Genomic DNA, 25673 nt, shown 5'->3' with positions numbered 1-25673 from the left:
TAAAATTGTTAAGCATGGGGGGTTTTATAGTTCTATAATTTTAAATATATATTTTACATATTAGTAAGCCTTTTAGCTGTTCCACAAACAACTAGCCGTCGATTCCTGTCAGACACCAGCTGCTGCTGGGAAACCTCTAATGCACTTTGGATTTGTATGTAAAGGGGAGGAGTACTATATGCTATGTAAAATATCCTATTGATTTATTAAGCTCAAACATCTGTGCTTAAAATGTCTGAGTAGATCCAATGTAACTACCCCTAGTTTCTAATACTCAGTATGTAATAGTCTTTCTTTGGGAAGGCTGATTTAGGCACAGATTATCTGTCAAACTTCTATAGCAAAACATGCCACTGACGGCACGTGACCAAAATGACCTGGGACTGCTTTGCACAGCCAGCTAAAACATGGTTTCTACTTATGACCCTATAAATACGCTTAGCTTTTCTGAGGATCCTGACATTACATATCCCAATCTTATTCTGTCTACTCTGCTACAATACTGTCACTGTCAGAAGGCAACATGTACATTAAATAGATTAGAAAAATATGAAAAGGTGGTCTTATGGTAGCTGTGGGTCCTAGAACATGCACAGCAAGATGCTTGGGCAGTTCCGTGTAGATACGTATTGCACGTAGAATAAGGCTGTGACAGCCCAAGGTAGAAGAGCCCTGAGACTTCTGCGAAGCCCTGAGAATCGCTGGCTCTATTTGAATGAATATAAATGCTCCCCACAGAGTATGCTTATAGGTTGGGCCTTAAAAAACCTTATTGAACCCTTTCCTAGATCTTACACCAAACATTAATTCTAATCATCTATAAAATATTGAAATAAAATGGAGAGTGAAGCTTAGCTGTAAGAACTGCCTCTCGGAGGAACTGATGGAAGACCTGTTACTTGAAACGTTTTCTATCAAAACAAAACATAAACAAATACCTCTCAAAACCCCTGATTTTTGTTTGTTACTCTTCTCCATTTTGGCAGGAGCAGTCAATGTGTTAATGTCAGTGGTATAATTTTCAGACATGGTTCACTGTCTTATGCTTGGTTTGCCGTGTAGGGATTGCCACCTCAGTTTCGGGGTTTCTGCTTCCTGTGTTCATTTTCCTCAGCAAGAGTTGCAGATGCTGGGTAAGTGACGGCACATTCCCTCCTGTCATTGGTGACTTTCCAGGCATGCCTGGATTGCCCGTGATCCCCATGCCTCACAGGATCAGAGGCTGCAGAGTTCCAGTGGGCTGGAGAGCTTCAGTAGGACCTTTCTCAAGTATTATGCCAGGATTTTTTTTTTTTTTTAAGTCTCGGCCAAGTGATAAGTGTCTTTTAACGTTCCATTCTCCTCTTAAGGTTTTTAGACTATTAGGAAAGAGAGTAGCTTTCACGGTGTCTTAACCACTTCCACAGGCAAGTATACAGCATGGTTACTTGATATTTATTATGATTGTGTGATGTGAGTCTTGGGAACAAGCCATATTCTAAACTGGTACTAAGTGCAGACTGTTCCCTTTCTGAACCCTTGTGTGCAGCTCTGCATGCCTCTGTTGGAGCCTCTGTTGGGTGATAGATAACAGCAAGCTAGTCTCAGCAGGGTGAAGATTGCACAATGTATTCAACACATTTGACTGGTACTCCGCATAGCTGTGGTGATGATGTGAATGTGATGCCCCACCGTCTGCTTTATATCACTCGCTGCCTCTCAGAGCGTGGCCTTCCTCCTCTCCAAGACAAACGTATCCAAAGAAACACAGTAATGTGGTCAGCTCTAGCCAGGGTTTTTATTAACGATTTGCTTGCAACAGCATCAAAAGGCTGCAGCGAGCCACATGCTTAATGAGCCTTGTAAGGTTTTTATTTCCACCCGTCGTGTACGGCCAATTCGTTAGTAGCTGCCATTTGCAGGCATCATTTCATGGTGCGTTACCTCTGCAGAACTAGTCATTCATGAAGAAGCCAGGACATTTGCTCCTGCAGGTGACAGAAACATGAACTATTGGAATTCTTTTTGCTATTTACTGTCAGCTGTTACCTCTTCTCTAGGTATGGCTTTGTCTTCTGGACCTTATCAGAGATATGTCCACATGTCTACCACTAAACTGTCTTCTCCGCTAACAATTTTGTCAAAGACTTTCAGGTGATCCAACAGACATTTTAAAGAGTTCCTTCATTATTTCCAAAGAAGAATTTACTTTCAGGATGAAATGGTTGCTACTGCCAGTGTGTGTGTTGGGAGGGGATGACAGCTGCATTCCCTGCTTCACAGGGTTGCTAGGAAGGAAACCTCATGAATATTTGGGAGTGGGTGAGATGTTATAGTCATGGAAATCTTGCACACACCCAGAGGATATAAAAAGCACAGCTCAAATCATCTTCATCTTAGAACACGAGGTGATGGGGTGGTTTTCCTATATACGGTAGTGAGACCTGAAGAACGGTAGTCAGCAAAAAGAAAGGAGGGAAAACAAGAGAAGTGTAATAAAACCATTTGGTGAATTGTAAGAGTTTAATTTACGATGAAAATACTTATAAAAATCATGTGGTGTCAACAGGTGGGCTGTAAGGAAGTTTAGGAAGATGAAGCTCATCCTTTGAAGGCAGTTAATCAAATACCCTGCAAACAGAAGAAATGTTAGCCCAGCAAGAGAGAGTAACTCAGAGAAAGGGGTTTAATTACAGAATATTTACTAAATATCAGATCAAGTGGGGAAAAAAAAAAAAGCTGTGCAGCTATGCAGCCCATGAAGTACTCTTGCATGCTATTTTTATGCCTGGAACACTGAAAGCAAGGTTCTAAAACTTAGTTACTGCAGATCCTGCTGCATTGACAAGGGGTGACTTAAGGTACATCATCTATCTCTGCCTTCTGAAAAGACTTCCGTAAAACGAAAGGATGACAGAGGACTCCAAAAATTTCTATTAATTTAGGCCAAGTTCTGGGATTCCTCACTGACATGTGGCTTTTAATATTTCAACTCTCTCCTGGAACTGCTTATGTTGGATTCAAGCTCTGTGAGGTAAAAATGGAGGTAGTGAAATAGTTTATTTCTTAAACTTTCTCTTGATTTAGCTAAAGGAATAGAAAGCCCACAGTAACTGTATAACTGGAAAAAAAAAATCTAAATCTAATATTCCATCTTGCAGCTTAAGAGGATTATTTAAGATTTTTTTTTAAAATCTGAAGAGTACTGTAAAACATATTGCATGATTTTAAAGAACCAGAGCAAAAATAAACAAATATGAAACATTAAGGATTTGCAAATACATTAGCATTATTATTATTTTAAATTTACTTGATATACATCCTTTTTACCTTAGGGCCTGACAAGATGCCTCAAGAGAAACAGCTGATTTATGGTCATTTGCAGATTAGAGGGTAGGAACAGGCTGGAGCAAAACCTACTGCACAGCTAGTGATGCCATGATATCTTCTGTAAACCTTCTGTAAAAACGTCAGTGTATTTTTAATGTCGCCAGTCAAAACCTTCATTTGAACGTTATTTTGCATTACGTGCATTTTGCCTTAGCACTCTAGCAATGTTCTTGTTGCCAGTGAGGACACAGTGCTGTTCTCAGGCCATAACATTCAGGCACATTAATGTGATGTCTGAGAACATATTCCGCAGGACTCTGCCTCAAGCATTCTAATATTGAAATTGTGTTAAGGTTAAAAACAAAACAATTTTGTCTGTACAATTTTTAAAATGCAAGAAGTTTACAGTTGTACTTAATATTTCCTTTCTCCCCCCTCCCCCAATCCCATTACATATAGAGGGTCCCCAGTGCAGCTTTGTGTCTGACTGCAAATTTCAACAATGGTGCTTGCCTGCCTTTTGTCTCCACACTGTGAGGATGATCACAGTAGATTATCTTGAAAATCTTGTATCCACCATATCATTAAACTTCAATTTATATCCTTTTTCAAACAAAGATGGTGATTATTGTCCTGGGCAAACCTATTTTCAAGTGTGAAATTTGAGGTAATTAAGCAATGGGGATCCTTAATCAAAGCAGCTGATTGCAGAGTTCACCAGAGGACTGACAATTCAGAAGAATCTAGTTTGAGAAATTGGAAAAAGTGGTCAAATATAAACTATTCCATGATTCATGGGAAAAGACTTTTGTCTTGGCAAAAGGATCCTGGACATGTTACTGGATGCTCTGTGACAGATAAAGCTCTTGGAAAAGATACATTTGAGCAACTGGTTTGTTTGCATGATCAGCACTGATGCTGATGGCCTACGGTAAATGTGTATCTGTAAAAGGGTCATAGATTGGACCTATACCTTGCAAGTCTGACACTGACAGCAAGGTCACAGATGGTCAATTTAGTGATTTGTTTGATGCTGCAGTTTTAAAGTGAACTTCTGACTGTGTTCATTCACTGCATGTTAGTTAGGCACTCAGAGCACTGTTTTATTACGTACAATTTAGTCTTTAGAATAAAACTAATCTGGATGCTCAGATCCAAATGTGATTTAAATTGATCCAACACAATGCGACATTAGGTTCTTGACCAATGTGTGTGCCACCTTCCCACAAGCTCTTTCAGCTTACACCTAACAGAGACTTATCAGTAGCAAGTTCTTGAACAACGCAGAGCTCTTTCAATACCCTGACATGGTTCTCTTGCTACAAAGGGCCAAGTGCCATGTGTGCCTTTGCATTTACTGTTGATTGTCAGTCCCTAATTCATTCTTGCAACTCTCAGCTTCTCCTTTGTCATTCATCAAGACTTCTCCAGGTTCAAAATCTTGTCCAGTCTTTTGTCTTCCATCTCCCTGTTTGAATTCCTTCTTTTTCTTATCCTTTTTTAAATTGCCCTTTCTCCCATTTTTTTATTTTACCATGGTGAAAGTTACATCTTCTGCCTCCTACTGAATTTCAAGAGGAGAAACCTGAGGTCCCAACGTGGCCGATCATTAATCTGTGTGGTGGAAGAACCAGAAGCTGCTTGGGGCAGACAGCAGAACAACTCAGTGGCTCTCCTGAGAGTTTGCCACTTTCATGACTGCTGTTGGGCATAGGAGAGAAGGAATGCTGTGTCAAAGTCAAGGGAGTGAAAGCTGTGTTCTTGAAGACTTGAAACAATGATTGCACCTTGGGCACAGCAGCCACATACCTTGTATAAAAAGCCCAAAGAGATTGTCAGGTGGGAAAGCGCTACCAAGGTGGGTTTTCAGATCCTGGGATGACAATGAGGGAGACTCCAAAGGAGTGTGCGCCCTCCAGAGGTGATCCAAGGTCCTTGTCCCCGGAATCTGCAGTCAAATCCAACAAGGACATGCTGACAGACCACTTTGTGTTTTTCCCTACAGCCAGGTAAAGACACTGATTTTCTACACATCTCTGGGGGAAGGGAGGCGTCTGGTGATATTACAGCACTGGGTGCAGTGGTGTGGAAAAGTGACACCCATCCCTGGTTTGACAGCATGGGCTGCTATGCTTTTGAAATCAATTTCTTCATGACCTTGAGATGTGACAGAATTCTTTCTGTAGCAGCTCCCTGTTGCACAGCACTTGCTCAGGTCCTATACTGTGTGGGATACCCGGTCTTGGTGCCCAAGTGAGCCAAATGTGCAGAACACCAAGATAACACAGCTCACTATTACTTATGATCCTGGTCCATGGATTATTTGTTCTTCATGGGAAAGGGCATGAGAACGCCTTGGTTTCTGGCATATTTTTGTGTGGAGAATGGGTCATTTCTGGAACTGTAGAGGTCCAGCTGTGAGGGCACTCTGGAGCAGGAAACATGGGCAAAGGGGACTGATGGCCTATCATGAGTTTGGAAGAGCATTGTCACTCCCTGAGTAGTGTTTCAAACAAAAGCTGAAGCCTGTGTGATAAAAATGAGAACTTTTAATCTCTCCTGTCTCCTGTCACTTTCTCCCTGAAGAAACAGCTGAAGGCTCTTATCCCTACCCTGTCCACCCCAGCAGCAGATAGCAGGCAGACATGAAATCTTTTCAGTAACAAAGACCTATGGAGCCAGTGGCAACCCTTTAGAAAAAGGGAGAAAAAAAAAAAACACTCTTCAGGTTCTGGAAGAACCACCAGCTAAGACACAGGAAAGGTGATGCTGTCCTAAGGGTGATATGATCTCATCAGCCTGCACTCAGTTTCCCAAGCCCAGTGCTTCTTTGCATGGTAGGCCACAAGATAAGCCACTCCAGTAGAAAGGAGTACCAGAAAAAACACTTTGCTTCTGTTTTTCCTCAAAAGATGTCCACCAGGATAAGCATACATTCATTCAAGATGATCTCCCCACAGGATTAAGTCGTCTGCTCCCCACTATGGTGTCTTGTAGTACATGTTGCCATGCAGACAGCTCGGTCATCATGGTGTCACTTGGAAGCGGTATGAAGAACAGTGATATATATAAAGAGTCTCAATACCAAGTTTCTGTCCACTGAACCTCTCCTGTTGCACGGAACCACTTGCTGCTGCAGGTAGCAGCATTCGGATCAAATGAAGTTTGAGCACTCAGGCCCAGAACAAGGGACAAATCGCCTATTCCTGGTGATTGAACAGCAGCAGGAGCTTTTTGCTATGGATGGCAAACGATGGCTCTGAAGCATGTAAATCCAACATAACTGCTCTTCAGTTAGTGTCGAAAGAGTATTGGGGGGGGGGGGGAAGATGTTGTGGGTTTTTTTTTACTTATAGGCAACGCTTCCTAAATTTATGTGGGACTTGAGTTCTGAAGTGTTACATGCCATCCTTTGTAGAGTGTGAAGGGTCACTTAAACTGGGAACAGTGAGGGAGTATCCTCATGTCCTGTAGTCACGGCTCTGTTACATGGGTGCCAGCAGCGCGCACATCTGTTTAACAACCCAGTTCCAGACAAATAAGCGGGAGGGGAGTGGGGGGAAGATTTCAGTACTTTCTGCTTTTTAACCTCTTCTAAGTATGTCACACAATTCAGCAGTTACGTGAAAAGGACAGGCAGGACCTGGTACGTGCTTGCTGTTTGAGGTACCGTGATCTGGAAGAGGGAAATGTGTGACGAGAACATGCAGAGGAATGCTCAGCAGTGTGAACCTTCAAGTAGCAGAGTTATACAAGATGGAGTTATCTTTTTAAAACAAAACAAAGCATTGCTATTTATAACTCTGCTGATAAATGACTTTTAAAAAAGGAAAGCCTCGTGGTTCTTTAACACTTAAAATTCAACTTCCCTGCTGAATTTTTCTTTTCTGAAGAAACCCTCCCCAATATCAGATGTCTAAAGTAATGTGCTATTAGAAATGTGGCTGTGTAGCATACTTCTGTACTTGTTCTAAATTTAGCTTTCTGAAATTTGTGTCCAGTTAAATCATCTTTTCCAAACAATACCAACAATATGGCTTCAATGTTTTGGTGTGGTTAGTATGATTATATCTATTTAATTACTATTTAATTAATCTCCTGTTAAATGAATGACTCATACTGATCTTTTTGCATCATTGCTGGCTGATTACTTTTGATAATATTAAACAGAGATGTTTCACTTTAAAAGATGGCCCTAAGAACCCACTTGCACTGATGTAACTGTCTCTTTGAATAGTCTGTGTGATATTTAACTGATGTTTTTATTTCACAAGTTTAATACAGACATATGTATTCATGTATAAACATTGAAAAATAATTAAAGGGAAACAGTCTTTTAATACAGCTAAATTGTAAATGTAAGTTAAACACAGAAATGAGTGGCATGGGGCAAAACTGTCCTTGCAGTTACCTTATTAGTGGGACAGTTTGCAGCTGCCTTGAGACTTAGATGTAGGTTACAATCTGCATCTTAAACTTCCTCCTTTACAGGGAGAAAGCGTAGCCTGTCTCCCGTCTATATTTGGTGCAGAGTGCGTACTTCACTGTGCTAACACACCACATCAGGAAGGAATTTCAAATGCTCCCAAGGAATTTAGTAACAAAAGTCCTGCTGGCTTTCCTTACATGCATGGGTGAGGGAATGCACTAATTTTGTGTAATAAACTCTTCTCTTTCTGCTGCTGCTGCTGGAGCCTGAACAACGGACTAATGAACTGTCTAATGTCTGTTCATTCTCCTGACAGAGTTGAGGGCCGTCGTTTTCTCTGTTGACAAGCTTGCAGTTGGGCTGACTAGTGTATGTGCCACCTGTGAGCTGTTAAAATAGCTTCACTTTTGTATTCATCAGAGCACAGCTCCATAGGCTGTGCAGCATTTGTTTTGGACAACACCCAGTGAGACAGAAATGTTGAGCTTCGCCGGGGGTGCTGATGGGGTAAGTCCACTCTCCAGCTGATTCTGAGGGAACTGAACTGCCATTTCTTCAGTAAACTTAAGAGGACATGCTGGTCTTCACCTGGGATGTGAGAGAGAATGAGATGTGATCACTTTGTGCTTCACACTTGTGTATTGTTTTCTGTCTTGTTTAATATTTTAACCCCATTCAACAGTAAAATTTTCATTGTTCATATTTTGCCATATTTACACTTGAATACTCATCAAGTCACTTTTTTCTTTCAGTCTTTCCTGTAGCTGTCACTTTAAGGAAAGATATAAATCCAACTTGTGTTTTTTATTAGCTATGACAGCAAAATAAAATTAAACTTGCAAAGAAAAATGATACCACGTAATTAATGTGGTTGCATTTGGAGACATCTGTTCAGATGAGTTGGCTTAGAGGTGCATCTGTTAATCAGTCAGAGCTGCCAATGGCTTCAGAATTATCACTGGGATCTGTGCTCTTCTCTCTCTCTCTCTTTCTCTTCCTTTCCCTAAGGTGCTTTTTGTCCTCTTCCTCTGGTTTATTGTTGTATGAAATCTCCTCAAGCTTATCTGCGAGTAAAGAATCTAAAGAAATACATTTTTTGCACAGTGTTACATTTAACAAGGAAGGGAGGTTCTTTTCAGAAAGCACTAAAGTTTTAATGCATTCTCAGAACAAGAAATCAGTCTTGCTGCAGGGGTTCTTGAGTGGAGATCCCAACACCTCATGCTACCTCAGTCTGCTATGCTGCCCATCTTGAGTCGTGTCCTAAGATAACAAGATAAGAAGAAAGCAGATCAGATGAGCACGTTACCACCAAGCTTGGTTTATTTTTTCTCTATATTTGAAAACAATCAGGGCGATTGTACACTCTTCAGGAATTCAAGTAGCATGATGCCTACTGAATAAAAACATAAGCAGTCCCTATGTGTCAGCATTCTTCTTCAGCCTGTATATAAGCCAGGTACAGAAAGACAATTTTTAAAATAACAGATGCTAGAAAGAATGGTCTTTGCTTAGTAACACTTAGAAGCTGGAGGCTTCTAAATTTAAAGGCTATATGAGCTTTCTTAAAGTAAGAATGGAGGCTGAAGTGATATAACATGTGGTTGTAAGCCCTTGTTAAATTTGGTGGATATCTTCTATCATTTGATAAATAGTAGGGATTTAGGTACTATTTTGACAAGTGCTAGGTACAAATAGCATGTATGCATTGTGGAAATCCTCTAGGATCCAAAAAGAGGGGTATCTAGGGAAGGGAATGCTTTGGGATGAAAGAGTGGGACATGAAAAATTAATGACTAGTGGACTGAAATGTATCAGCTGTCATTGCATCCCAGGTCTGTTTACTGTATGGTTTTTTTTAAAATGTTGTTGTCCTTGGAAGCAAACAAATAGTGATTTTGCTCTTACCATTGCTCTGAATTATCAATGTTAAACTGTTTGCCGGTTTCTTGATCTCCGATACACTGTTGGTTTTACAGTTAGCAGTGTTGGTTTTTTTTCTTTCATGGAGACATGTTCAGTGTGACAGGCATGAACCAGGATACCTTTGCTTTTGGTCTTTTCTCTGCTTTGTGTGACGATGCATTTTGGGTAGCTTTTTCTCTTCACGCTGTTTTCTGAGAATAGTATAAAGTGTCTTCAGGACTGGTGATGAAGGAGCAAGAGTAGAAGGGTTTTTGTTAGGGTGATGCATAGGAAGAATGGGAAGATACAAGCTATAATGCTTCATTATACTTGTATGTTTTTAAGTAAAACGAAGCTGGGAGCTACCAAACAATAATCCAGGCAACACGGACCATGGTTCGTTCTTACCATTTTTTGCTGGGGGGAAGTGCGGTGTCTTTTACCCCTCAGGCACTCTTTCACAGCTGTGTCCTAGCCCTTTACTGGGGCTTCTGTGCCTTCTTTTTCCATGGTGGCAAAGACAGCATAACCCCCTTATTGGGGCCACCAGGGTCCTGGGCTATTTTAGGGCTGCCTTTTCTTAAGCTCATGGACTCTAAGCTGACAGGGAAATGGCTTTTGCCTGTGCTTCAGCTGTTACCTACCTGAAGTTAAACTCATTTACCCTGTCTGGCCCTTTCCCTCCCTCTTGCAGGCCATAGTAACCTTGCTTTTGTGAGCGGGGAGAGTTTCCTCCCCTCTCAGTGCACCTGCACTGCCCTGCCCCATAACTTTGGCAGCAGAAACTCCTCACTGTCGTGAGGGGAGCGAGGCCGGGCCGGGCTGTCCTTCGCCCCGGGTGGTCCGGGGCTCGTGGGAAGACAGACTTCCTTCGGCTGTGGCCTGTGTCCAAATCTCATAGCCGTGCTGGGGGCAGTGGAGTAGCTTGCGGTATTCCTTGCTCTGCCTCTGGGTGCTGTGAAGTCAGTTTGTGCCTGGCCCCCACTTGTCCTGCCTCTCCGGCCCTGAGCAAGAGGGTAATGTCTGTATGTGCCTCAGTTTCCTCCTGTTTTCTGGCAGCCTTCATAGTGTGGTTCTCTGCAAGAAACACTTTTTTTCTAATTAAGTCTTAAGAAAGAGATGGTGTTACAAGTTACTGTCCCCACATGACATTCATGTACTTCTTGACCTCTGGGAGGAGGCGTCTCTGTTTCCCGCCTTCCTCCCCTGACTGCTACTGCTGCCGGGATGGTTTTTATCACACTTGGTTTTGGTTTTTAGGAATGACAAAACTTGGTTAGGATTTCAACCAGTTTGTCATCCTAGGAACTTACTCAACCAGTGTAGGGTAAAGAGGAGCCTCTTCCAGGAGAAATACCTACCTCCTGCTCAACCCTCACCCTTGTATGGGACCTCCGTGACTGCACAGTCCCCTCTTTATGAACCTGGGGAGACTTACAGACTGCTTGCTTTCAAGCCCTCATGCCGTCATTCCTGATGATACCTGAAAATGGTGCCTACTCAAAAGGAAAGATGGTAGGAGCCAGCAAAAAGCAGCAACGACAGACTTAAGTCTGACATCTTTGTCCCTCATTCAGGTGGGGCTGCCAGAAGGAAGCAGTGGTTACGTACCTTTTTCCAAGCCGCATGAAACCCATCAGTTTGAGGGATGCTTCCTTCCCTTGTTCTCCTTCCCTCCCTTGCTGTGTATGGCTGTTCTCCCAGGTGTGAGACAAGGAAAGAAAAGGACACCCGTTACATTTACAGACCAGTCCAAGTGAAGGACCTCACGTCTTTGCAGCTGCAGGGAGTGAACTTTGTCTCTCCCAGAGGCATTTTCATAGTGCACTGGCAGTTCCAAAGCTCTGAACAAAAAGCAACTTATCTCCAAAAAAGACAGGCCCTTTCCCTATGGATAACTGTCAAAACTGTGATTAGTGCACTTCCCTTGCCATACATGAGAAAAAGCTGCTGATAAGACACGCTCCATGTTGCAAATGAAATGAGTTTTATCACGTTTACCTCTCAAATCCTTTTTACAGATAATACCTGACATTATTTACACTAGAGAGACCTGATCTTTTTTTTCTGAGATTGTTTCCTTCATTCATCTGTTCAGTTTCGTTGTTTCTCGTGGACAGCAGGTGAATGCTGGTTTCCTCTTGTCATTCTTACTCTCCGTCTTTCACACAGCAGTAGCAAAGGGAAAATATTTCTCTCTACTGACACAGATAGACTGCCTGTTTCTGGCTTCTAGCAGGATTTTTGACAGAGGAACAGATGACAGATAGGTAAGTGAACAAAACTGAGAAAGGCATGCTTGTTAAATTTTGTTTCCCTGGACACAGCTGAAATGGATCATCATGCAATGCCAAAATCCTCAGCTTTTTCTCCCAGGGATGTGCTATAAGCTCTTTTCTGATTCCATGCTACCTTTTCTCTGCCTGCCACTCTGATGTTTCCCTGTCTCTATCTTGTATGCTTAGCATAAGCCAAATAAATACAATATCCATGCATTTGTTATCAGACATTTTGAATCACTTGACTCAGCTGCTGCCAAACTTGCTTTATGGTCAACTTCTTGCGTGTGGTGTTTTTCCATGATTTCCAGCTGTCAGCACTATGAAAAATGATTCCTCATTTAACCTGAGTGAAAAACAGCTCTTATGTCTGGCTACCCTAGTGAGATGATGGATTGGCCCAACTTGTGCCATGAAAAAGTACACTTAAAATGTGCTTCTGAGAGAACAAAAACTCAAGGACACACTTTGACATGGTACCAAAATTGGTTTGTAACTCCTTTTATAAGACTAACAAGAGGTCAGGCTGGTTTTTTCCAACCAGTTTTTCCAGCAGTCAAGTCCTGTTTGTCCTCAGTCCTGCCTGCAGGGCGAAAAAATCCAAAGTCACTTGTCTTCTGGAATATTTTTTGGAAATCTTGAGTATTTAGCAAGTTTTGTACAATGGATCTATCTTCTAATCACACCAAAATAGGGTGCACTCTTCTGTTTCAGTTTTGAGGTTTTTTCCAGGATTTCTACCCTCCAGTTTTTGTGTGGCCATTAAATTTCAAACACTTGTTTTCTGCCATACCTATTACATGAATACCCACAGGACTCTTATGAATATCTATATAATGTTTCAGTGGTGGGGTCCATGGGCCTCTCACAGGTCTTACAAGAAGTTTCAGAAAACTGTGATATTTGTTCACTTGTTGGCAGCTTGAGGGTTCGTGGTTCTGTTTTGGCACAAGGAATAGGAAAATCGTTGATTTGATTTGCCAAGCCTATTTAGTTCAGCACAAACCACTACAACATGCTTCTGGATACCCCATTTGAAACTCATGGTTTGAAGATGGCGATCAGATTAAGATTATAATCTGCCAACAATTGGAGGGGGGGGGGGAATGAACAAAAAAAACCAAAAAATCCCAGACCTTGACACATCCGTTCAAATTCCCTGTAATTACCCTAAGTTTCTTCCAGTCCAAAATACTTTAGAATTTGCTTCCAGATCTTGGTTTCATTGCAGGTGTGTCTGTTCTAGTTTGCAATTAGCAAATCTAGTTTGTATAAAAACATATCTAAATGTTACATATTTTTAAACAAATCAAGCAAGCAGGTGCTTAGAGGAGAGTTATGCATGTAGTTTCTTGGGTGGAATTGTGTTTCCAGAGTGACCTGCAAACCTAAACACCAGTGTCACTTTCTCAGCTGTTCTGTGGAAGGAAACCTGGCAGCTGCTGTCTCGTACTGTAGGCTACTTGTGGCATGCTCCGGGCTTCTGGCAATAGAATTAATATGGCAAACCAATACCATGATTTAAACGTGTCTATTAATTTCCCTGCACTGAATAAAAAGCTCAAGAATAGTGCAAACAATTATTAGAGACATCTTCCTTATGCTCATTTAGAACAAAATGAAGACTATAGAAACAACTTATGATTAAATTGAAAAGCAGGTATCTTAATCTTAGGCAGGAATAACACAGTCCTTAAGAATTCACACAAAGTACTTGATTTCCTTCTCTGGTTGTTATGGTCACTATACTTTTAAATATTTTTGGATTAAAACCCCTCTGTTTTGATTCAGCATCTGACTTACATACACGTGTTCATCCTGTTAAAATACTTTGACTCAGCAGAAGAATTATGTCGAGCAAATATATTCAGTAACTAGTAAACGAGAAAATATTTTACTTGTAGAATGTGAAAATGTAGATTGTATATTTGCATGTTTTGAAACCTCAGAACACTGGGTTTATCTGTATAGACTCAATAGTAAAATTTTTTCCAACTGTTTTAATTTGAGAATCTTTTTTCTTTTGGTTAGCCAGTGTCAGGTGATGTTCATGGAAGAAGCCCTTCACACTTCAGATGGTGACAAAAAAGAACAGGCAGCTTAATGCTACCAAACTAGGGGTGTGTCAAACCTCTCTCAAGAATGATAAACTCAATGGGGTTGTCTATTTTTAACCTCCTGTTCTTTCCTCTTGGCAGACTAATCAGTGTTAGCTGAGCTGTTTCACTGAATGAGTCCAAGCAACTCTGTGGCTTTCTGAAATGAACAGTGGACCTTGCAAGAGCATTTCTTTAGAGTCTGCTTTAATGTATGAAGTCCCATTTTGAAACACCATGTCAAACGAAGCCAGTTCAGAGCAGAAGCTTTCTACAACAACAGTCAGTTCAGTTGCTGTTCAGGCTGGGGATGCCAGTATTGTTATAGCTGTACTTAAGGTAAGGCGGCAACTGCTAGCATGTCTGTTCTTGGCTTTCTGTTGCTCAGTGGTTACTACTTCTTTCAAATGTTCTGTGCACATGAATAGTTAGCGTAAAATATAAGGCAAGGTCACTTAATCAGTTAATATCTAATAGAGCTTCCTTGGAAATTAACACTTCTTTCTGTTCACAATTTCTGTTTGTGGTATTTTTTTTTTAAATAGAATAAATAATTTGGCCAAAATACGTAGACTCTTAGAGGCAAGGAATTCCTCTTACTCTGTTTGAAAACTGAGAGATAAATGCAGAGTGCCATGAAAATGTGTTAATAAGCATGATGTTACCTTTAATCGTAGTTGAGACTCCTCAAGAGTTATTTTTAAACTATACTCAGCAATAATTTTATATAATAAGTAGTCTACCAACTCCATAAATGCAGATTGTTGTCTTTTTTTTGAAGTATTTGCTGGGGGAGAAAAAAGCCTAAACCTGATAATGAGTGGTTATTTTTGAAAGCTATGAATTCACATTCCCATGTGTTTTAGTAGAAGCCCTTTTGTGTATATAGTTGTGCTCATAAGCACCTAAAGGCCTGTTCTGTGAGCTGGAATCCGCACCTTCAGCTTACACAAAATTTGGCATGGGGAGTAAAGCTAGATGCCTAGGTACTGAATCCCAGTTGGAATTTATTGGCAGTTTGATTCTTCATTCTCTAAGCAGCTTGGAAAATACACTACCTCAGCCACTAGTTTATCTGTAATGCAGAATAAGGTGATAATGGGTTGGGCTGTCACCGAATTAGGGTGATTATTCAGGATGGGGTTACCTCAGTTGTGCCGGTACTAAGGTTCTCTCCTATCAGTTCTCACCCTTCCTGGGAGACTGTCTGCTGCCACAGGGGAGTAATTTTGTTGCAGGGAGGCTTAAGTTTAGGGTGAAGATATTTATTTTTCCCCTGTGTGCTGTGGGAACCATGCTAGCCTCCTATCGCTGCTACATCGCTGCTTCGTTCCCTATCACCATCCTCTCTGAGTTTTACTTCTCAGAGTGTAGCAGTTCTGCAACACAGTGAGGAAAGAATTAGCTATGCTTTGGGTTGCTGTCAAGCTTCCTTTCTCTCTGTATCCTCCGGGACACAATGGGAGATTGCCGTTTGGGTTCCTATCCCAAAGGCTATTCAATGTCCCTGCTGCTAGTTGTGCAATCCCTCTCTCTCTCTATTCAGTATACAGAAAATACTGTGTGGTAGAAATAAGATTTGGGGTTATGGTTTTTGCATCTGCTGTAATATATTTATACCTTCCGCCCACCCCTCCACCCACCGAGTTTCCTTAACTATCTATGCAACCTTCAGCTGAAAGGGGAGATGAGTTGGAGAAACATTTTTGGCTCCTTGTGATGATCTTAGTCTTCACAGGCAAAACCAAAATCACAGTAGCTATTGGGTAAGACTAGAGTCTGGGATTTTGATACCTGTTTCAAATGAAGTGAAGTTTATATTGTATCCTCTGTGTCTTCATTCTGCAGTTGAATACATGTTTATGGGTCCTGTGCTCCTATGACCATGGAAAGTATGTGTGACCTGAGAGTCTGTGTGAGTAAATAAATGAAGGAAAGCTTGTGTTTTCTGAAGGCTGTAATTGTTTACTTATTACAGTGTGGAAAATGGGTGAAGCTTCAGCTGGCTGAATCAACACCAAATTTATTAGAAATTGGCAGCAATCAAGATGAGACTAAAAAACTACTGCAAGATCATGAATTCCTCCTAGCTAAACTTAAGGTAAGATGTGATTAAGACCACACAAAAATACATCTAGTCATTATAGTTCAGGTACAACAATTGACACAGCTGCCTGGGCCTCCTGTTGCAATGTGGTTGTTAGGTTAAACTCCACATAGGAAAAAATATGTTCAGCCTTTGTCAGTGTAACAGATCAAAGTTAGGCCTCTGCACTGGAAAATATGCTCAGTGTTAATTACTATTTTCTGACAACAGCAGTAAAGATGCCCTGTTTTTTCCACTTTATACATTACTGTCAAGTCAAGTGAAAAATTCCTATAACCCTCAGTAACTGCTAAATATAATGGAATGTCGATTTTTTTTTTTTTTAGTTCTCCAATGTTATGAAAAGTTCGATTAGATTATAACAGCTGTAAACACAAGCAAGCTCTTTGTGTGAAGTAGATATTCCAGGCCCATTTTTATTGAATATTAATTGATGTAAGTTATGGTAAGAATGATATTGTAACATTAAATATTGCTTGTCTTGAGCTAGGAAGATTTTAGCTAAGTAACAGTCCTAAAATCAGATTTTAGCATTCTTGAGAGCAGATTATAAAAACAGTGGCATCTGGAAACAGAGTGACATGCTTGCGTGAAAAAGATAAATTATTTTCAATATGGATGTTTGACACTGAGAAGAGACTAAAGGCACCTAAGAAGAATATTTGTTTTCATGTTTTGATAGAGCAGATTGACTTTATATCTGTAGACAAATAAATTCCTCTAAAATCTTGGAGCTGTGCACAGCAACTTATCTTTTTTTTTTTTTTTGAGATTACATAAAATTCAGATCTGAAAGAGCAAACATGATCTGGATAGGATCAAGTGCACTTGATTTAATACTAGTGACTGTGCTTCCCCAGTCATTATAAATCTCAAACACGAGGTGATTTAATACAGTATATATAGAATGTAATCTAATATGGTGCATAGTGTGGATTTTGAATATTATGAAGAATAGCATTACAAAAAAATAACCAAAACCCAAAACAAAAAAACACCCCAAAACCAGAGAGAGTGGTTCTACCGTCTTTACTTATGCAAGTGTCTCATCTTTATTGCCATCAGTGCTACACTCAGGCATTCTTGGAACAAGCTGCTGTATCCTGTTTGAACAATTCAGCATTAGCTGAGTTCTTACATACTGACAAGAGGAAGAAGCTAAGTTTTGTCTCCTAATTATGAAAAATAAATTTTAGAGAGGGAAAAAGAAAACATAATAATCACAATCTTTAAAAGAAAAACAAAGGTTCAAATAACATTTTACCATCAAGTCAAACCTTAAAGTGTTAAATATTTATATTAAATATTATTTGCTAAGGGGAAGAAAATAATGTAAATATTGTTCTAAGAGAGACCTTGTAGGTGTGGCTGAAAACTTGTAAGGACGTGAACAAGGACAGTAAAACAATAAAGTCCTCTCCATAGGCTCCAATTTAAAATCATTGTATTAAAGAAAACAGAAAGGAGAAAAAAAAAAAAAAAAAAAGAGCTGTGATAGATGAAATCTCTAGATGCATCCCCAAGCTGTTATTCCATTTTTGTTTTAAAGTCTTTAAACTAAAATTAAGTTTTGGATATGTTTCTTTTCATTAAAAAATTAATTAAATAATGAAAAAATTAAATAATCCAAAAGCATTTCATGCTCTGATGCTCATCAAATGTTTGACTTTCTATTCCTATTAGTTTAGATGCATGGAACCTTAAGTTTGTTTTTCATTTAGCAGTGTTTACCTTGTTTTCTGCTCACAATAAATAGTAAAATAATAAAATAATCACAAATATTTTAGTTAATATTGATGAAAATGCTAAAATTTTTCACTCCTATTTGTGAGGCCTTGTGACTGATGGCTTGAACCCAGATGACTGGTCCTTATTTGGATGCACAAAGCTTAATAGATTATATCAGATCAGAAAATTTATTATGCATAAACTGTTAAAGAATGCTTGTCATCCAAATATATCAGGAACAAATGCTCATTATTTCATGTTTTATACCTGCAGTCCTTGCAAAATTCACCATTGATTAATGAACATTCTATAAAAGGATTAAGTTCAAAATGACTATTTTTTCCTCAATAATTTAAGAGCTGTAATAATACAGGACTGCAATGTCATTATAATTCGTACCGACTGTGCATTTTTCAGACACGATCTTTTCTGTCTTATAGTAAGATGTTAACACTTGTCAGTAATGATTCAGTCTTAAGTTACTAAATCCACTGATCAAAAGTTTTTACACAAATGATTCTCAGTCTTTGAAGTACTGATTATAGTAATCTTTTTCATTTAGCATTTGTTCATGAATTATGCATTAGTTATGTGAGGATGGATAAAGAGGTAGTAATGTTTCAGTTTTCAAAATTTATGGACATAAAGATTTATGAGAGGATAAAAAAGAATTTAGAAATGTGGGCGGGACAGGTGTTGAAAGGATGACACAAAATTGCAGTTGTTAGATGATCCTTGTTTTGATGGTGTCCAGTATATGCAATTCTGTTTGATCTTTTAGCCTTAGTGAGTGACATAATTTTATAAATTTTAACAATATTAATTACACAAATACATGAATGTTCTCCCAGCTGTGGTCTTATCCAGAGCAGTTTTTAATTATTCCATATTGGCTACAAGTTATTATTTTCATTGACTATCTTGTTCCAACTGACTCTGTCAATGATAGTCTATGGCTGCTTATAACATATTTATTTTTGCTCTTAATTAGATCTTGGCATTTGGAATGTGCTCAAGTAAAACTTGTTCCGGTTATGTGGCAACATTGTGATATTTTATATCAGGGTTACATATATTTTTAAAACATTTATATGCTAATATGGCATATAGCAAATCAGAAATACCTTGTTAGAACAGCACATTTATGAAAGTGAAGGCTTCCATAAAATAAATTATGAATACCCATCAAAAAAGATCTTTTAATTCAAAATAGTGTATTTATTACATTTAATATTTATATTGATGATGATCTGAATTATGCTTCCATGATTAAACTTGTTTGAATTTTAAAAGTTGCTAAATGCCATATTGGCTTCATTTGTTTTTTATCAGTCTGTAAATTTTCAAAGTAAGAAGATTAGAAAGTTACATTATAGCAAGAGGAAAAAAAGGGTTTTTTTTTCTACTGTGCTTCATTAAAAAGAAGGGAGGATGGAACCCCTATGTTTTTTAATTTTAGAGCTAGAAATGGTTTACGAGTAGAAAACAGTATAATTAAGAATTTCTCCACTTGGATCCCCAGGAAATGGATACAATTTTGTATGTTGTGGAATTTTTCTGTCACCTGGATTTAAAGTACCACAGTGAGGCAGCTTTGAATTGTTTTGTTATTTCTCTTTTATTGTTGTGTTAAAAAAATGCAAAATGAATCATGTTCTCTGACAGATACAAATACTGGAGATACATATGCTTAACTTTGCTTGGCTTGGATTAGTTCAACCCAATTCAAAGTTAAGCATTTGTGCAGGACAGGCAAAAATTCCTGAACCAGCAATGATTTGAATGTGAAACTAGTCCTGCTTAAGGGAAGAGTTAGATAATAAATACTAAACGCGTCTTTGGAATCAGTGCTGAAGAACCTGTGGACTTTTAGAAGATACTATGGACTTTTAGAAGATAATTTATGGAATAGTTGACCATTCTGGCAGTATCCCGTGTTGTTTTGCAAACTCATTCTGGGTTCTGATCATCCTTTTGCTTTTTAGCTTCATTATTCTCATCCCAGTATACGTGCTGTAAGTTATAATCAAAATATTCAGGCCATTCTTTCACTGACTTCATACGTTGAGGATTCATAAGTGTAAGTAAGGACAAAATTTGGCACAGTGACCCGTGATCAGTTTCTAGTACTTCTGATGCTGGAGAAAAAGAAATGTAATCCAGCTCACTATTCCAGGGAACTGTTTTTGACTTAGCAATGTTAACAGGAGTTAAAAAAACCCAAACAACCAGTTTGGCACTCAATAAGGCAGATGGTACTTTAAAGGGTAATAGAAGGAACAGACCGGTTGAATAGAAAGCAGTAATTTTTAGAACATTTCTTTACTGCTTTTAATGTTCAGAATTATTGTGATAAAAACTGGTGTGTGTACTTTAGGGCATTTGGAAAAAATATATCTAAAATAGTTTCCTTTAATAGAAGGTACTCTATCACACTCATTACTGATTTAAATTTGTTCCATTGAATTTGGGCATTGGGAACACCCTACTATTTTAATAAAAAGCAGAATAGAACTTTTGAAAAGGTCCCCATTTCAAATGTTTATGGATTAGGAAACAGACATGTTATTGTTAATAGAGTTGAAAGAATAAATGCTGAACAGGAAATGGTAAAACAGTCATTTCCAACAGAAGCCCTATCTGGAGATAACATGCTGTCTTAGTGTTTGAATCTCCCAATATTAATGCTTTCTGCACAATTTAAAAAAAAAAAGACTGTGCGTGTGTTGCCATGCTTTTGGCTATGACAATGTTAAAATCCCCACTAAGACAAACAGCGGCATTCTTGGTTTCCTTCCAAAGTTCTGGTTTTTATCATGAAAGAGACTCTGGCAGAAACGCTACAAAAACCAGAAATAAATCTAGCCTATAAACTTAAGTTTGAAACCAACACTGTTATTAATTTGGCTCATGAACCTGAAGATTGCTCCTAATTATTTTATTTACTTCAATTCACAGAGCATAAATTGCCAAATAGTAATTTATATGCTAATATCCAAGAGAAACAAACTAGGAAATTACATTCTTCAAAAAGTGATAATATAATATGCTCATTTTTTGCATTTGATATCTTTTAAATACGTCTTTCAATTATTTCAAGTAAAAATATTTTCATAATGCTTATTTTTCAGTAAACTTGTTATGGAAAAAATTATTTGTTAATATCTTTTGAATTATTTAAAATTAATTATTGAGGTGCCCAAGAGTACAATTAGCAACAAAGTTCAGCTGCATTTTCATCATAAAGCAGAGCGGATTTTTGCAAGCGATTTGAAAAAAATAAAAGAAAGCAAAAGGTAAGATTTAATAAATATTTTTTCAGTGCTAGTTCAGCTCACTCACCCATTTCAATATTTGCATAGACAAAATTCCCACTGTAATAGTATTTGTCTCAAAATAGTTTTATGACTACTTTCTGGGCCTCAAGTTAATAACTATTTGTGTTGTATAATTTCAGCACTGCCTATAAACAAAGATTAATTTTAGCAGCATCTCGGTGGGGAGGATAGTTTACACCTCTGAAAATTCCAAGTTAGAATATTCACTGTAAGAATCTGAAGCTGGACCTTTGTACTACTTTAAATATGAGCTAAAGTCTGAAATTTGGCCCAAAATAAAAATGAAAAGAAATATAGGGAAGGAAGAAGGAAAGGAACCACTGAGCAGGATCAGGATTTAAAGATAAACTAGATATAACTCCATAATTATGAGAGAAATGTGTGATCCAGTCAGCTGTGCATGCGAGTCTGCTTAAAGAGTTTGACAAGCTCTACCTGTTTTTCAGGAAATAACAATGGCAGACAGAAATAGATGGAAAAAAGGAACAAAAGGCAGAGAGTTTTTCAAAGTTCTCTCCTTCCAGAGCAATCTGATATCCAGTCCTGATGAGAATATTGGGAGCAATCTGATCATGAACCTCATCATGAAATGATGAACCTGAAATGAACCTGATCATAAAAGGAAGAGGGTTGAGAGGAAGCAGATGAACTTCAGTAGTATAACAACAGAAATATTATAAAGTTCAACAGTCCAAATATAAGGTTGTGCAGTTAAAGTGAATAGCAAGAATTTCTGTTGCGGTCTTAAGTTTACTGCTTGATTGTGGAACAGCTATTAACCACCATGGCTGTGGAAACAGTCTGGGATCTGATACTTGCAACTATTCTGAAGGGAACTGAGAAGTATGAGTGGAAATTTAGGATTCTTGTCATCTATACTGAAAAAAGCTGACGTCGAACTGGAGGTAGGTGCCTAGCAGGGATATCAAAGGGAAGAGGATCATCTTATTTCTTAAAGTGGACTAAGAAAATGTTTTGTTTGGATTAGCAGAAAGACTGAGATTCTCATAAATACATTGCATGAGTAAGCACCACAGGAGACCAACTGCTTAAGTCTAAGGCCGCTGCTGGTATGGGAATACATATAGCACATGGAGATCATTAAAAGAGGTAGGCTGGAAAAGGTTTCTAACTGTCAGAGCAATGTCCCAAAATAGATTTTCAATGGGAATAAAAGGGGCAAAAATCCTAGGTGATTTTGATTGGCCATAAGAAATAACCGTGAAAAGGACTGTCTGAAATTATGGTTTCGAAGACCCAGGGGCCTGAACTTGAAGACCCAGGTGTTGTGTAATCTTACCAGGGGATGAAAATTCATGGATCTTTGTTTTATTGAAGTTCTTCACTTCTGAGATCTTGATTGTACTATAGCTAATAATTTAAATCTCTGTTGTTTGTGTTAACATAAACTACTGAAGATTACAAATTTTAGTTATAAATTAGATTGATTCAGGAGCTGCTGCCTGTTTAAGAAGGAATATTGGATAGTATTTCAGAGGGAAAAGCATATCTTATGATGACTGGATTCAGGAAACAGAAGGTAAAAACTTTACTGACATGCAATTTTTGGTTTTTTGAGATGCAAATCATTAAAGAAGTTCAGGAAGAATGAAATCAATTTTACCTATGAAATTATGACTGTACCTAAAATATTTGCATTTTTCCTTTTTAAAATAATTTGGGAATTTTTTAACATGCACAGGCATACATTCTTTTTGTAAAGAGACTGGTAGAATTAAGTTTTGCAAGAGGTCTGCCACTCATGAAAATTAAGAAAGTGCAGAATTTGACCTATTTTTAATTTATATGTTATCATCTAATACTCTGTTCACGTTCTGTGAATATGCTAATTATAATTCTGCGGTATGCTATATTTGCATTTCTAATTTTAGCTAGGCCTGGAGTATAAAATTATAGTAACTTTGTACCAAAATACAGTGGCTCGAGTGTTCCTTTGTACTCCAGTAAATATGTAAAGAGTATACTAAATTATATATATTCTTAATCATGGCTACATTTCTTAGTGCAGTAAAAACTACCAAGACTGCAAACACAAGCACTCAGAACCGAAGAAGGAACAATTTCAACTCCATGCTCCCTTAGTCCACAGGGTCTTCCAGCCTCTGAAGCCCCTTGCTGCAGATTGTGTGTGCTAGAGCTCCTCAGCAAAACTTGTACCTTGTAATGATGTATTCTTCCTTCCTCTTATTTTTAGAAATGATCAATTTTTATGGTTTTTTTTTGAAACTTTCCAGAAAAATCCAGTATGGCACAGATCCTGTTACATGAAGTTTCATTCTGCTTTGGCAAATTCACAAGCAACAGAGTCTTATAATGAAAGAGAACCATAATTTTAAGCATTGCAGTCTGCATTAGGATTCCATGAACTAAATCTAAAATATCATTACTTTGAATTTTTCCTTCAAGGAGACGTACCAACACCACCACCAGAAGGGTTCTATAGAACTGTGTTTTATTGTAACTTTATTGCACTTGTAAGTCAGTCTTTCTCTAAACTCTGTCCTCATAAATCTCATTTGTTCCTTTAGTTTTGTCCTGATGTTAGCAGCTCCACGTGGCTTTTTGGGTTGCAACATACTGTATGCTATCCCCTCTAGGCCTCTAGGAAGTTTAAGTCCTATTTGTATCTAGCCCTTATTTTCCTCAGGGGTTTGGCAGTCTTTGACAGTGCCTCGAGCTCCCTGATTGCTAGGTATCTTTCTCCATCTGCTTTGCTTTGCACTCCAGAAGCTTTCTGAATACACAGTAAGAATGTACTTAAATGTGTACTCTAGAAGGCCAAACTTTGTTTCCCTCCAGAGAGGGAGGGATGCTCAGTGTGCAACGATCAGGAAAGGCAAAAGACAATTTTCCCCTCTCTTTCCATGCTCTTTTAACCGAACATAAAGTATCCAAAAAATGGGCTGTGAACAAATTAATGCAAAAGCTATACTATTCATCACAGCTTACATAAAAAGATGTTTCTAGACCTTCAGCTATTCACATTCTGTCTCCGCTACAATATCAGACCCAAATGTGCTCTGAAAATGAGTGGCGGGAGAGTTGTGTGGCTGCGCGACAAGACAGTGAGCACCATGCACAGGCCTGGGATTGTACCCCTGTTAGTTTCCTCTCAGTAAACCTTAACCAGAACATTGTTCCCTTTAAGCTACCAATGTTCTTTTTTGGCTTAGTGAATACAGTGGTGTGGAAGTGGAAAGGAAAAATAGCATCTCACATAGAAATTGAAATTGGCCTGTAGTTTTTAACACAATGCTTTTCTGACATGGTTTTACTGAAACCAACAGAAGTTGCATGTTTGTACAAACTCCTTTTTGACTACATGCTAGGCATTCCTTATTTCGTCAAGCTTCATGCCAGTTCCTCAGAGCCCAAAGAGAAACGTACCATTCTGGTTTTTTGTGTTCACAGGGAGTGAAAGTTCATAAAAAGAAACAAATAACATATGAAGTGAAAAGTACTCTGGACATGTTCATATCACATAATTGTTAATTTGAGAAGTAACAGCACCACATACTCAGAGATGGGTGAGCTGGATGCATTTCTTTTCTTTTCCCCATTCAAATTGGAAAAAAAAAAAAAACAAATGCAAACCCAGACTTTTCCAGGAAACAATATCTTTCCAAATTTGTTTCTGCTCCATTGAAACAATAAGTACATCTTTAATGTATTTATTGAGAAATCATACCAAAACAGAAAACTGAAACATCCGATTCCAAAAATGATTGAAATAAGGTTAAGGTTTTACTGGAGAGCTCTATTAAGTTGATTCAATTAAAAAAAAAAAAACTCATCAAAATTCAGGTTTCTGTGAAATATTTTGCTTTCTATGAGTCATCATTTTTGGTGGAAATACACCTTTTCCTTTTACTAAGTTTGTTTCTAGGACAAGAGACACAAGTTGGAAAAAAGGAAATTCCAATTAGATATTAGGAAAAAAAAGTTTGATCATGAAGGTGGTTAAATTCTGGAACAGGTTACGCAGAGAAGTTCTGGAATTTCTATTGCTGGAGATGTTCAAGACTTCATGGGATAAGTCCTTCAGTAACTTTAGCAAGGGGTTGGAAAGATGATCTGCAGAGTCCCTTCCAACCTGAATTATTCTGTGATTCTGTGTTGATAAAAAGTTCATATTTCAAAGATGAAAAGTATAAAACCAGTAATATCAGTCTACTCCATTTAAAACTAAACTATTCCCATATGTAGTATACAGAAACTAAAATAGTTGAGGATGAATATTTGAAAAGTTCACAGTTAACTAATGGCTTTGACAGTTGTGGAAAGCATAATTTCAAACTCATGGCAATAAAACCTTAATATCACTCTGAAGACTGTCTTATGTATTTGAACTCTTCCTGAACCAAAGTATTTTCCTGTAAAATATTTCTCTTTTTTTACTAGTCTGTCTTCTCAAAATACAACTGTGTTCTATTGCTGGGGTAACAGACAAATGACAACTGT

The 25673-nt window shown here is 38.4% G+C and overlaps 1 protein-coding gene across 2 annotated transcripts in view; it reads left to right on the top strand.

The window, feature by feature from the left end:
- Window positions 1–14127: 14127 nt before the first annotated feature.
- The window catches only part of CCDC141 (coiled-coil domain containing 141), a 108824-nt gene continuing 97278 nt past the window's right edge, over window positions 14128–25673 (top strand). For both annotated transcript variants that reach the window (XM_075153350.1, XM_075153351.1), the window contains exons 1-2: window positions 14128–14357; window positions 15997–16119. In XM_075153350.1, the coding sequence (XP_075009451.1) occupies window positions 14256–14357; window positions 15997–16119 (225 nt within the window). In that variant the 5' untranslated portion in view covers window positions 14128–14255. The remainder of the gene's footprint in view (window positions 14358–15996; window positions 16120–25673) is intronic.

The sequence above is a fragment of the Calonectris borealis genome, chromosome 6 (genome assembly GCF_964195595.1).
Source record: "Calonectris borealis chromosome 6, bCalBor7.hap1.2, whole genome shotgun sequence".
In the NCBI taxonomy this organism is placed as follows: domain Eukaryota; kingdom Metazoa; phylum Chordata; class Aves; order Procellariiformes; family Procellariidae; genus Calonectris; species Calonectris borealis.
Note: the sequence above shows the minus strand (reverse complement) of the source record. Positions and strands in the feature narration are given on the sequence as shown.